The following is a 14,815-nucleotide window of genomic DNA, read 5'->3' as shown; positions in this document are numbered from 1 at the left end:
AGATAGCTCATTTGCCTTGAAACACTAACTTTCTTTCCCTTTCCAATGAATTTTCCAGGCCTGCTGAGCATTTTCAACACTTACAGTAGCTCAGTGGTTAGCACTGTTGCCTCACAGTGCCAGGGACCCGGGTTCGATTCCACCCTCTGGCGACTGTGTGGAGTTTGCACGTTCTCCCCGTGTCTGCGTGGGTTTCCTCCAGGTACTGCAGTTTCCTCCCACAAGTCCAAAGATGTGCAGGCTAGGTGAATTGGTCACGCTAAATTGCCCATAGTGTTCAGGGATGTATAGATTAGGTCGATGGGTCTGGGTGGGATGCTCTGAGGGTCGGTGTGGACTTGTTGGGCCAAAGGGCCTGTTTCCACACTGTAGGGATTCTCTGATTCTATGGTTTAGGACCCTTGGTTCCCCATTATTTCTTTGCTTGTTCCTCTGCCATAAAGATATATACAAAATATTTTTTTAATGTCTGTGCCATTTCCTTACTCCCTATTATAATTTCACCTGTTTTTGCCTCGAGTAGGCCTATATTTACTTCTCTAATCTTTTCCTTTTTGTATTCTTCCTATTTATATATTTTGCTTTGTTTCAGTCTTTTTCTAGTTTACTCTTTATTTTCTCCATTTTCCTCATTAATTGCTTGGCCATTCTTGCTGAATTCTCGAAACCTCTCAATCCTTAAGCTAACTACTCTTTCTTTTGAATCAGAGATAGTAGGAACTGCAGATGCTGGAGAATCCGAGACAACAAGGTGCAGGGCTGGATGAACACAGCAGGCCAAGCAGCATCATAGGAGCAGAAAGGCTGACGTTTCGGGCCTAGACCCTTCATCAGAAAAGGGGGAGGGGAAAGGGGTTCTGAAATAAATAGGGAGAGAGTGGGAGGCGGATAGAAGATGGATAGAGGAGAGGATGGGTGGAGAGGAAACAAACAGGTCGAAGAGGTGGGGATGGAGCCAGTAAAGGTGAGTGTAGGTGGGGAGTTAGGGAGGGGATAGGTCAGTCCAGGGAGGACGGACAGGTCAAGGGGGCGGGATGAGGTTGGTCGGTAGGAGATGGGGGTGCGGCTTGAGGTAGGAGGAGGGGATAGGTGGGAGGAAGAACAGGTTAGGGAGGCGGGGACAAGCTGGACTGGTTTTGGGATGCGGTGGGGGGAGGGGAGATTTTGAAGCTTGTGAAATCCACATTGATACCATTGGGCTGCAGAGTTCCCAAGCGGAATATCCTCCGACACTTCCGCCATCTGCAATCCAACCCCACCACCAAAGACATCTTTCCCTCCCCACCCTTATCTGCTTTCCGGAGGGACCACTCTCTCCGTGACTCCCTTGTCCGCTCCACACTCCCCTCCAGCCCCTCCACACCCGGCACTTTTCCCTGCAACCGCAGGAAGTGCTACACCTGCCCCCATACCTCCTCCCTCACCCCCATCCCAGGCCCCAAGAAGGCTTTCCACATCAAGCAGATATTCACCTGCACATCTGCCAATGTGGTATACTGCATCCGCTGTACCCGGTGTGGCTTCCTCTACATCGGGGAAACCAAGCGGAGGCTCGGGGACCGCTTTGCAGAACACCTACGCTCGGTTCACAATAAACAACTGCACCTCCCAGTCGCGAACCATTTCAACTCCCCCTCCCATTCCTCAGACGACATGTCCATCCTGGGCCTCCTGCAGTGCCACAACGATGCCACCCGAAGGTTGCTGGAACAGCAACTCATATTCCGCTTTACTCTTTCTTTTGGCAATGTTATCTGTTCTTTCTTTGTTCTAATACTATCTTTGACTCTTCCTGTTAGCCATGGTTGGGTTAGTTTTTCTAAGGAGTTTTTGTGCCTTTAGTGAATGTATTTTACAATTATGTATTAATTCTTTACACGCTAGCCGTTGCTTGTCTATTGTCATGTGTTTTAATCTAGTTTTTCAATCTATCTTTCCCAACTCACCCCTCATCCCTACGTATCTAAATAATGCAGGCTTTAAGACCCTTAGTTTCAGACTTGACTAAATCACTCAAATGTGATACGAAATTCCATCATATTCTGGTTGCTCTTTCCTAAAGGCCCCTTTATTACAAGATTGTTAATTAACCCTTTTCATTGCACAATAGATGAAGTGTAGCCTGGTTGGCTCCTACTGATCTAGAAAACTATTTAGTAAGCCTTCTATGAACTCATCCTCTACCTATTATTGCAAATTTGTTTGCCCAATCTACATGATGATTGCAATTCCTACATGATTTACTGTATTATCCTAATTACATGCACCTCTAGTTTCCTGGTTTAGTGCTGTTTAAAAACTTTTACATTTAATTTGATGTTAGTTATTTTCATATTACTTGCTGCAGTGAGAACCTTAAGAATTCGACATCTGAAGTAATCATAAATGTGCCCAGCTCAAGGTGTGGGAACAAATTATCTTCAAATCTTTTGATTGGTTTCACCAAATGCGCTTTTTTTAAAAGTAAAACATTGCTGCAAATTCATCAAATGTTCCTACTAGAATGCAACTTTTTTTTTAAAAAAAGACCCTGCTTTTTAAACTCTCCTTGGTCATTGTGGCATCGCTGTGAGATGTGAAAGACACAAACAGCTATAAAATGCCCTGCAGTGCATGTTTTCAGATACAAGTCCTGAACTGGTAACCTTGTGACCTCCCAATTAAGTATGCAAAACAGTTACATTACCATTTTATGGCACATAATTGCCTCCCACAAATACAATCTAGAGTGAAACAGTAAATGCAAACTGTGTTGCAAAGCAGCCCTTAACCCATTCTCTCCATTTGCAGCGTTGGAAAGACTGTGTGCTAATTGTTTTATAATAGCTCTTCACAAAAGTATTTCAATCTTTTTGTATTAATTAGGATTCACTATCTTGCACTGCTTTATATAGTAGGAAAATATAGCTGAGCCCGAGGTAAAACATTTATAGCAGAGCTGAAATTAAACACTTTATCAGAGTGCAACGATATACAGAAATCAGAATAGCCTGAGATACTGATACTAGTTCTGAATTTACCCCCCTTGGTGGTGATTTTGTTTTTCTTTAAAAAAGATTTTTTTGACAAGGTCTCACAGCTGTGATTTGAGTCATTCCCAAATATTTTTTAAATGTGTAATTTCCCGACTGTCCACTGAAAATCATACTGCTTTCCTTAAAATATTGTTGTGGGTTTTTTATGTATGTGGTGTATCCAATCTGCAAAGGCAATAAAATAGACTTGTGCAATTAAATTGGGGAAATGTTATTAAAATCCCTTGGATATGGTTAGCCCTGTCAGCACTTTCACTGGATCACAATAGGTTAATTATTTACTTTAGTCACCAGTCTCTTCATCTAATGAAACCCACAGCTGTGTTGGATCTGTGCTTGGATGTGTGGATCCCATTGTTATGCAGCTCTCCAAAGGCTACACGCTGCCTCTGATGGAGCAGCCTTGCTTCTTTCTGTTTTCCTGCCTTTCTGTGTCAATTTCATGCATCTTTTATCATTCCCTTTCACACAAAACAAACAACACAGACTGGCCCTCTGTAGCCTTAGCAGTCTACATTTTCCACAGTCTGCTGCTATTCATGGTTGTGCTTATTTCACCATACAAGAAGGTTGCGTGAAGTTTTCCCAAAGATGCCTATTCACCTGTTAGCCCAGAGTCTTGTTTTTAACCCCCTTTGGTGGATGTTCACCACTCCACCCCAGCCAGCCCCACCCAAAGGAATTCATAAATGCGTGAATGGGCACTAGACGTTCCCGGCTTGCTGCAGGTATCACTTGTGATTCAAGTAAATCTTCCCATTCCATAGTAAGCTCTCTTTGTTAGTTCTGGGTTTAAACAAATGTACCGACAACCTTGCAATGATTAATTTGCTTAAATGATGGGTGCCTCCTACTTACATAGTGGAAAAACTCACACTTGATCCAACGTTTCCGTTCTTATAAACGTATTAATTGTCAGATTGTGACTGACTACTTATTACAGTGCAGGCTCAAAGGGGCCAAATGGCCTACTGTTTCAAATTCTTGTGTGTTCATCATTAACTGTGCTGCTACAACTAAGTGACTTTGTTGGGAATTAATAGCTTTGGTGTTTTTACTGATGCCAGCTCTTTATTTCCAGATCAGTTTAAACTGGGTTCAACAGTTGAAAATGTCATGAGCTTCCATTCTCTTGGTTTAGTCCCAGGCCTTGGTCAAAATAATGTAACCATTTAACTATAAAATTAAGATTTTATGATCCAGTGATGGTACGTGTGAGTCTGACAGTGGTCAAACATTTTAGTAATTTTTTTGTTAGGTGTGTGTTACCTTTCAGAACCTGATATTCTCTGAACATCTAACATTCCACATTATCAAGTGAACATATGGAACTGAGCAGTGTGGTTTGGAAATGTAACTGTGATTACAGAGTTTTTGCAGGGTTCCAATGATTGAATGATGCGTTTGTGACTAATTGCAGTAGATACTACAAAACAGTTGTTCGTAAAGCTCTCTTTCTTGCTCCCATAGGTGTTTGTGGTTTGATTGTACCTCAGGAAGACATGCCATTCTGTGACAGTGGAATATGTCCAGATATCATCATGAATCCTCACGGTTACCCCTCCCGAATGACAGTGAGTCTGGACTGCCCTATTCTGTGCAACAACCATTTGCTGCAGGTGTATTGGAATGTGGTAGACTGATTTCCCACAAGTAAATGGAGCAGAAGCCAAAGTTTTAACTGGAATAATAAACATCTGTGAAGGGATTCCTGTCTTTGTATGGCACTCTCTGAAAGTTGGATCACTGAGGGGACAGTTACACTGCTATTCTGCTAAATTCTGCTATATGCCCTAACACTGAGTTTGTAATTTAAATCTGGAATGCGGCTCAACTTGATCGATGTGAGAATTATTGCACCACTCCAATTTGATATTGTGAATCCATTTCACCGGTTTCAAAACCTTTCACATTCATTTAAAATCCTTGGACACTTTTTAACCTTCCTTGGATTCACTGCTGCATTTAACAAATAGGAATTCTGCATTCACCATATTCTAAATGTTTAATATTGGAAAAGATCTCTAACCAAGTGTGTATTGAGGCAGACAGAAGCTCACTCCTTGACAGGAGCATTAGGTTTTCCAGTCAGTCAATAAAGAAGCAATGCAAACAGGGCACTGCCTAGTTGTAGCTCAAACAGCAGCTGGGATGACCAGCATCGTGATAAATACACACTAAAAGACTTGCAACTCATCTATCTCATTGTTAATTCGAATTCAGTGGGGGAAACTGGCTGATAGGCTTTTCCTGCACTATCTACTCTGAAGGTATTTGATTGGTTTTTAATTGCAAAGATGCCTGTTCACACCACAGTATACAAAATTCTGAAACCTTCTTGCCGAAGAGGCTGTGGGTACTAGAGGTACAATATTCTAATCAATGGATTTGTTAGGTAAGGCTATCAAAGAATATATAGCTTAGGGAGAATAAATAGGAGTTGAGGTGCAGATCGATTGTAGTCTAATTTGTATGCTTGAGGTGTTGAAAGACCTGTTTCTGTTTCAAAGCATCAATTTATAGCATCCGTAGTTTCTTTCGGTTTTTATAAAGCATCAATTTGTGCTGTCAAACTGCAGACTTGATGTTATGGACATATCAGTAATAATATCACTGCCATTTAATCTTAAAAAACAAAAAATGACAAGGGCATTCATTGGAGTGCATACCTCCACCACGCTGTGTTAACTCAACGTTCTTGCAGTTGTGCAGTTTTTCAGAGAGGCTTTTCTCCACCTCTCATTCATTCTGTGTAACGACAAAGCTGCAAAAATAAGCGTTCCATCTCACTGAGTTGCCTTAAAGTCAATTCATATCCAGCCACCTACTATGAAAGCTCTGCTCATATATTTTGACAGCTGTAACAAATTCCACTTTGACAGCTGACACAGTCAACAATATTCTCAATAAACCAATGCACAGTGTTCTAAAAACAAGTTAATTTGCCATCTTCCGTTGTTGATGGATCCTTTAAAATAGTTCCAGGATCTGAATCCACAGTTTTTGATAAGCTGTAAGCATCTGAGCCATACCATGTCTGTGTACTGTATTTTGTTGAAATCTTGCCCAATGTGTATAGACAAACTGGTAACTAATGCACAAAAACGTTGCTTCCTCCCACCTTTGGTGACAGCTATAAGTATTTTTTTTAAAAGGTTATGATTGTTGTTTGTGATTTTTGAAGGCATACAAGGATGTTTTTTAAACATTGTCTCATGTCAGAGATGCCATTGACAAGGCCAGCATTTCTTGCCTATCCATTGAGACAAAAAAGACCAGAACCTCTTCGTTATCAACTTATTGATGTACTTGCATGAAAACTGAAACAGCGGGGTAAACTTTGCTGGGATCAAGAGAAAGTATAAACCAGTGCCTGTTTTTAATATTTGTACATGTATTATAGTCAGTCAAAAAGGAAATAAATTTGACAGAGAGCGAGAGAGATGGGAGGATTCATGGAAAGTAAATTCCAATGTATAGGCGTGGGAGCTGAATAAAAGATCAACATATAGTTAGAGGGATTTCACAGAATCATTACAGCACAGAAGGATGCATTGGGCCATCATATTTGCACTAGTACCAATTTCTGGCCTTTTTCCCAAATCCCTATGCACATTTCTGTCCAAATAATAATAATCCAGTACCCTTTTGATGAGATGGGAGAGGAATTGGGGCAAGGGAGTAATTCTGGGGTGGTCGGAAGTGAGTCACACTTTGAAACAGGCCACTGACATCAGGTGGAACAATGCAATTGCTGAATTGAAAGCTAGGCTTGAGAATTGGGGAAATAGTAATTACTTATGAACTTTGGCTTTCCAGGATTTGTGCATGTGTTACTTGCTGTCATTTCCTTGGCTCTGTAGGTTGGTAAGTTGATTGAACTGTTGGCAGGGAAGGCTGGCCTCCTGGATGGCAGGTTCCACTATGGCACTGCCTTTGGTGGAAGCAAAGTAAAGGATGTTTGTGAGGATCTTATACATTATGGTTACAATTATCTTGGCAAGGACTATGTAACCTCTGGAATCACTGGGTAAGTCTGGTTCATAAATATTGATCTTGATGTACTGTATTTTAACACCATTAATATCATTCTAGACTTTTGTGGAGAGGTTAGAGATATTGGATAATATTTCTGAAGGGAGAAAAGGTTGTGGAGAGATTTGACAGAGGTGTTCAAAATTATGAAATCTTTAAACAGGGTAACTAAGGAGAAACTGTTACCAGTGATACAAGAATTGGTAACCAAAGGAGATAGGTTGAAGGTTTTGCTAACAGAACCTGAGGGAAAAATTACATTATTTTTCCATAAAAGCTGCCTGAAACGAAGGTATATCTGATGGGATAATATTTTTCAAAAGGGAATTGTTTAGATATTGTAGAGGGAAATGTGCAGTGCAATGAAAGTGCAGGAGAAGAGTAAGGCTATTAAAACTGCTCCTGGAAAGATCCAGCACCAACCTGATGGGCCGAAAGGCCTGGTTTAGTGCTGCATTACTTTTTGATTGGCTTAGATGCTCTGTACAATATCATGTAACGGTATCAGTCAATATAATTGGCTGTTAGCAGTGAAAAGTACATATAACCTCTGCTACAAAGTATACAATTTTAACGAATGTGACTTAACTGAGATATGAGAACAGTGGGAACTGCCTCTTCATTGTTAGCTTAGATTTTGAACCCTTAAACTCTTTTATTACAATGCAGTTCTGAGAAAGTGCCACACTGTCAGAATGGCAGTTCTTTTGGACAAGACACAAAACCAAAGCTCCATCTGTCCATTTATCCCATGTGATATATCCCACAGTGTCAATACCGTGCAGGCGAGTTTGCTAGTCCTGTTCAATACTTAACCTTTATCAAAAACTCATTAATTAGTCATTGATCTTACTGCAGTGTATGCCGATTTAATGCTGTTTTTGTCTACACGGCAATAACAAGTGGACATTGTAAAGCACTTCAGTGCATGTACTGACTCTGAGATGTCATGAGGACGTAAACATCTAAGTGTCGGGTCCTTATTCTTTTTAAAAATAGTGAAGATAAAAATTTGGAGTACAAATTTGCTGAAAGCTCAGAAGTTAAGAACCATAGTAAAAGTTATTCCATGTTTTCTATTAATATTTAGAAATATTCTTGTGTATTTGCTGGAAAAAATTTAATTGTGAAAGCAGAGATCTGGGTAGTGAAAAAGTACTAAAGATCCCTAAAATGATTTAGCATCATGACCCGCTGAGATTCTTATGCTGAATTTATGTTACAATTGGAATTCAAAAGTTATTTTTATTCATTCATTTGTCTGGATAGGGATGTCACTGACAGAACTAATAGTTGCCCTCGAAAGCTGTGATTGTATGCCACGTTATTCCACTGCAATCCATATGATAATGTTACTACCACAAGTCCCTCACCTGTAAGCTCTTACTTCTGTGCTCAGGGGTGCCTTGTAACCCACTCCGTACCATCACATCCTTCTCTTCTTGTCTTTGCCAGTGAACCATTGGAAGCATACATCTACTTTGGTCCTGTGTACTATCAGAAGCTGAAGCACATGGTCCTGGATAAGATGCATGCACGAGCACGAGGCCCCCGGGCTGTCCTCACCAGGTGAGCTCTCACCAGTGTTAGGTTAATATTGTTTTGTTCTTAAGTTGTTTACTAACCTAGCTGCAATTTGTCGATCTTCAGTTGGTCAGCTGATTGGATCTGTTCCCACTGCATTCGGTGAGAGGTAGGAACCTGAAGTTGAACCTTTGGATATAATTTAGTTACTGCTAAAAAAGAGATGAGCTGTCAAAGCTTTTCAGATTTTAGTACAGGTGTGATGGCAGGTATGTAAGGCATACATCCCATGGCTCCAATGGCACATCTTATCAAATGGCATGTCCCTGTCTGCAGCAGGCAGAATACCAGACATCTTCAACCAACCTCAGGTCATAATGTCCAACATTCGTTGTGATTCTGTGAATGGACATCACTTAGCGCAATCCTGATTGTGCTAAGAATTACACAAACAAATGTTGAAAGATGATTGGTCAGACTCGCAGTGTGACTCACTAGTGTGCATTAGAAGTCTCACACAGGGCACTATCCTTTGCAAACGGAAACACCATGTCTGCCCCCAAAGTTTTTTTGTTTTTAAGTTGATAAAAGCACAAAGCAGCAGCCATTCCATAGTACATTCCCCATGGCCAAGTCTTGATCAGTCAGAGTCAATTTAGCCAGTTTGAATTTAAACAAGGTTTGGCAGTTAAGTAATCCCTGGTGGATTTCCATGGCAGCATCTCTACCAATCATAGTCAACTTACCAACTAACCAGCACCCTCTTCTCAGGTATAACCTATTTGCAAATTGTGAGCAAGGTAAGAATGAAGGTACAGCAAGTGATTGAAAAGCAAATGAAATGTTGATTATTACAAGCGGAATGGAAAATAAAAGCAGCTCTTCAGGACATTGGTGAGATTATATCTGGATCACTGCACAGTTTTGGCCTCCTTATTTGAAACAAAATTGTTTTAGAAGCAGTTCAGAGAAGATAGAGTCAAGTCATTCCGGGGATGAAGAGAGGCTTATCTTCTATTTTAAAAAAAAAAGGGTCGAACACATCGGATCTATGCTGAGTGGAATTTAATAGAGTGAGAGGTGATCATGATGAAACGTACAAGATCTTTAGGCTGCAGGATAGGATGGATAGCAGGAGGACATTTCCTCTTCAGGGAGAAACTAAAACTAGGGACATGGTTAAAAAATAAGAGGTTTCTCTTTTAAGATAGAAATGAGAAATTTCTTCTCTCAAAGTTGTTCGACTGTGGAATTCTGCTCCTCCAGAGGTGAGTAGAGATTGGGCCTCTCTTTATTCAATAAAATCGGAAAGAATTGCAGATGTTGTAAATCAGGAACAAAATTAAAGTTGCTGAAAAAGCTCAGCAGGTCTGGCAGCATCTCTGAAGGAAAAAAACAGAGTTAACGTTTTGGGTTCTGAGAAAGGGTCACCGGATCCAAAACATTAACTCTGTTTTTCCTTCACGGATGCTGCCAGACCTGCTGAGCTTTTCCAGCAACTTTGTTTTTGTCTGTATTCATTCATTTATTATACTGTTTAAATAGACGTTTGATAGACTGGTGAATCAGGAGTTAAAGGAGCAGACAAGAAAATGTACATTAGACTATAACCAAATCAGCCTATTGAATGGTGGAACAAGCCTATGGGGATAAATGGCTTACTCTTGCTCCTGAGTCCTGTATTGCTTTTGAAATTTGGTATTCTTGCAATTCTGTCCTGATGGGTGCAAGATGAAAAGCTTGTCCCTTTTTTTTTTTAGCAACAGTGAAGTTGTGTACTATCAAACAGTGACTGAATTTAGCATTCATTGAAGTTTGTGTGAACTGTTCACTGTGTGAGTGAACTGTACTATTTTTCATTTTCTGCATAGTGCATCCAATTTATAGCTTTTGGTCAACAATGTACTAAAAATTAAATCAAAAGGGGACAACATTGGAGAGTGGAATAAAAGATTCTGAGATGCATTTGGAGAAAGACATTCAGCCCATTAAACCTGTTTGACCACTTGGTTGATCTGACAATCCTGAACTCCATTTTCCTGCCTTTTCCCCAAAATTGTTTTAAAAGCAGTCCAGAGAAGGTACATTCAAGTCATTGCTGGGATGAAGCGCTTATCTTCTATATATTGATTCCCTACTGATTAAAAATCTATCTATATCAGCAAGGTCCCTATTGTACAGATACCTGTGTTTGGTACTGTGTACGCAACTTCACAGTTTGCAAGCTTCTCATTATCTTAATATGATGATTCCCTCAAAATTTGACCCTCCAGGCAACCAACTGAAGGACGATCGCGTGATGGAGGTTTGCGTCTTGGTGAGATGGAGCGAGATTGCCTGATTGGCTATGGAGCCAGCATGATGCTGTTGGAGAGGCTAATGATCTCCAGTGATGCTTTTGAGGTGGACGTCTGTGGACAATGTGGTCTGCTGGGATACTCTGGCTGGTAAGTACAGCAGCTTCCATTCATTTGTTTCTGAGAGCATCAGCTATCTTTACCCCATGAAGCATTGCTCATGGTTATAGCCAATCCTTAGAAGGTTATGCTAAAAAATTCTTGTTCAAAGTATTGGGACCAGATTACTCCATTCTGCCAAATCAGTGCAATGCTAAAAGAGTGCTGCACTTCTAAAGGAGTGTAAAAAGGAGTAAATAAGGGCATGTCACATTGTCAGAAGGTCAGCACCGGGGGTGTGCTGCTTTGTCGGAGGAACAACACAGATGCACTGCCGTGTCGTCAGAGGATCAGTGCTGAGGGGGTACTGTGCTGTCAGAGGGGTCAGTGCTGAGGGGGCGCAGCGCTGTCAGAGGGGTCAGTGCTGAGGGGGCGCAGCGCTGTCAGAGGAACAGCTGTTCAGAGGAATTACTAAATCAAGGCCCCTCCTCCTTAATGGGTGGATCTGACAAATCCCAAACTACATTTTCAAAAATATTCAGGGAAAATCTCTCCAGTGTAGTTGGCAAACGGGTGTCCCTCATTTCATTAAAACAGTCGATCAGATCATCACACTACTGTTTGTGGGAGCTTCCTATGCCTGAATTAGCTGGCTTATTTTCTACATCGAAAGCTGGGAATATTTTCCTGGACCTATTGAGGCAGGTGCTATTGAAATACAAGCCTTTTGATGGGTCATGGGGCCAGACAAATCAATCTTTCCCACAAATTGCCAAATTTATTGGTTTTTAACTTCATCACTTGACAGGCTGGAATTAACCTGGTAATGTAGTTTCTATCAAGGTTGCTACACTACCATAACCTATTTGCTGTCACTATCCTGGTCTACCGCAACTACTTGGTTCTTTGGAAATGTGGCGTATTCGAAATACTTTAATTACATTTAATTTGCATTTCATTTTTATCCCGTGTGCAGAGATCTCGGATTTTCTTGTTACTTGGCTGCGTGGTAAGGTTTATCAAAGATTGTTCAGAAAATGGTAAATGCTTGGGTTTTCTGGAGTACAGTTTTAAAATCTGCACAGCAATATTCAGGATAAGTCCCTCAATAAGTATAATTTAATCATGGCTCACAGAAACATTGCAGCAAAGGAAAAAGACCATTTAACTCTCCCAAATAGCAATTCATGTACTGCCTCTCCCCACATCCCTGGACATTTCTCCTGACCTGAACACGTAGAAAGTGTAGAAAATTTTACTCCACAAGAGGAGGCCCCTCTTCCCATTGTGTTTGCACTGGGCAAAGAACAAACCACCTAGCCTCATCCCTTTTTCCGGTACTCGGTCCATATTGTACAGGACATCAGTTGCGTGTACAGGCACCTTTTCAAAAGACTTAAGGGTTTGTGCCTCTACTACACTTTCAGGCAGTGTGTTCCAGACCCTCAACAAACTCTGAAAGAAAAGTGGTTTTCTCATCTCCCCTCTAATCCTTGTACCTATCACTTTAAATGTAAGCCTCCACAATCACTCACTCTATGCTAAAGGAAATAAGTTCTTCCCATCCACTCTATCCAGGTCCCTCACGACCTTGTACACCTCAATCAAATCTTCCCCAGATTAAAAAAAAATCTGTGCTGGTGAATTAGAGCCCTTTTAGTTTGTATTGTTTTCTGTTTTACTCTTTACAAACACAGTAGGATTTATCTCTGTATATTATCGCCATGTGAAAAGCAACACTTTCTTTTGTATTCCTGGCAGGTGACTGAATTTTTTTTAAAACTGGAACTAGTAGGATTGTTTTACACGATCTTGTTTAAAGCAGATGATTTGAGGATGTTTTGTCTTTTTAGGTGTCATTACTGCAAGTCATCATGTCATGTCTCCTCTTTGCGGATCCCGTATGCCTGTAAACTACTATTTCAGGAACTGCAGTCCATGAACATTGTGCCCAGATTGAAGCTGGCCAGGTACAACGAATGATCTGCTCTGCAACATGAGGAAAGTGTTTGAGCTGAAAAGCAAGGGTTCTTGCGGCACAGAGACTGTCTCCTGAGTATCAACAAGCTGTAGAGGAGTTATTGAAACCTGCGATTTTTTTGTTTTTCATGCTCCCTGTTCAGCTCAAGTTGGCAAGGAGAGAAAATAATTTGCTTGTGATTGATGGGCTGAGACAATACAGCACAACTGACTGTAGCCGCCTTCATAAAGGTCTGGCCAGCTCTCGAACTGAGGGAGCAGAGTTAATGCAGAGCCTTGTGTTTGTTCACCAAACCGCCCGACATCATTCACTTATAACCGTCACAGCTGGGAGTAGCTGAGTGGCAAACACAGACTTGAAGAAGAATTGGGTTATTTAATTTAATTTTTGAAAGTGTTGGAAGGTGGCTGCTCATCATATTTTATTCTGTAAGCTGTTAATACATCGATTAAAAAAAGTTTTATTTTGAAACCAAGATTGTGACCTGATTTGCTTTCCACTAATTTTGAAACTATGAATCTGCTGTCTGTACTATTAAAAAGAAAGGAGTTTGAAGGCAGCCTTTCAGCCCTTCAGTGCTGTTCAGCATGATAATGGTGATCTTCTACCTCAACTTTACCTTCCTGCATTATCCCAATATTCCTCAATTTCCTTAGCGACCAAAAATCGCACAAGCTCTGCGTTGAAAACCATTGATTACTGAGTATCTGTGGTCCTCCAAGATAGAGGATTTCAGATGCTTCTGTGGTGACAGCCAATAAGGACCATGTATCAAACGGCTGTGGGAGACTTCCATGCTCGTTGTATGGGAGCTGTCCAGGCTGGGGTGCCCTCACGTTGTTCAGGACTTTAAAATCCTGATAACTGAGAGAAAGGCAGGAAAAGAAGGAATGTTCACTTCACAACCTGTCAGGAGGTTAATCAGCCCACTAATTTTTGCAATATTTCACACTCTTGTCCATGGCTAGCATGAGGACATGACAACCAGTGGGATCGATTATGGCTGAAGTTATGACCAACTTATTTCCTTGCGTGATAAGTTAAATTATTGGGCCAATATACTGATGACTTTTGCCTTGAATGGGTGAAATATTGGAGCCATGGATCCGCATTGAAATGCTGCTGATTAAGTTGGCCCATTTTGATTATCTGCAAGGATCAGAGAGACTTTTGCATGTTTACCTTCCTGAGTTAGCCAGGCTTTTCAGCTGATTTATTGCCTCTTATAAGCAAGCACATGGCTCCTCATGGGTGGAGTGTGTATATTTTATTATACAGTAGACTCATTGCAGTCGGTGATTTGACACTGTCACCAGTGGTCAAGTCTGATGACTGTCCCAGCTTCACTAACATCACTAAAAGCCACATCTGGACAGATGTGAGGGCAGTCACGGACCTGGACCTGAGCTTATCCTTCATCAAGATCAACTGGGCTCTTGTCCATTCCAAAACCATAAAATAGCACGAGCATTCAAGGATGGAAACATAAAATCCAACCAGCAAGACTGTGTTGGAACCCACCACTGCTTGTTTGGTCAAGGGAAGGACAGCTCATTCTTCCTGACCTGGTCCAGTGGCTGAGATGGTGAGTGGCCCTGTTCCCTGGCCAGGTGTCGCTTGACCTGATGGTTTCACACTACACTGTTACAAATAAAGGACAACCTTTTGAGGTTTACCGGCTACACGGTTACCCTTCACTTTTTTATCAGCAATAGAACCGTAAAGACTGAACCCTCGGAGAAATCATTTCACCTCATCTCTGTTTTAAATGGACAACCACTGATTTTTAAACACTGACCCCTGGCTGTAGACTGTCCTGTTAGAGGAAGCATCCTTTCTCTATC

General features: G+C 41.1%; 1 protein-coding gene across 1 annotated transcript in view; it reads left to right on the top strand.

The window, feature by feature from the left end:
* polr3b (polymerase (RNA) III (DNA directed) polypeptide B) overlaps positions 1–13,442 on the top strand; it is a 67,832-nt gene extending 54,390 nt beyond the window's left edge. The window contains exons 23-27 of the mRNA XM_048607938.1: positions 4,506–4,609; positions 6,899–7,065; positions 8,526–8,639; positions 10,868–11,041; positions 12,844–13,442. Coding sequence (XP_048463895.1) covers positions 4,506–4,609; positions 6,899–7,065; positions 8,526–8,639; positions 10,868–11,041; positions 12,844–12,973 — 689 coding nt within the window. The 3' untranslated portion in view covers positions 12,974–13,442. The remainder of the gene's footprint in view (positions 1–4,505; positions 4,610–6,898; positions 7,066–8,525; positions 8,640–10,867; positions 11,042–12,843) is intronic.
* Positions 13,443–14,815: the final 1,373 nt, after the last annotated feature.

The sequence above is a fragment of the Rhincodon typus genome, chromosome 18 (genome assembly GCF_021869965.1).
Source record: "Rhincodon typus isolate 14 chromosome 18, sRhiTyp1.1, whole genome shotgun sequence".
Taxonomy (NCBI): Eukaryota; Metazoa; Chordata; class Chondrichthyes; order Orectolobiformes; family Rhincodontidae; genus Rhincodon; species Rhincodon typus.
The sequence above is the reverse complement of the archived record's forward strand: the minus strand, read 5'-3'. Positions and strand labels throughout refer to the sequence as shown.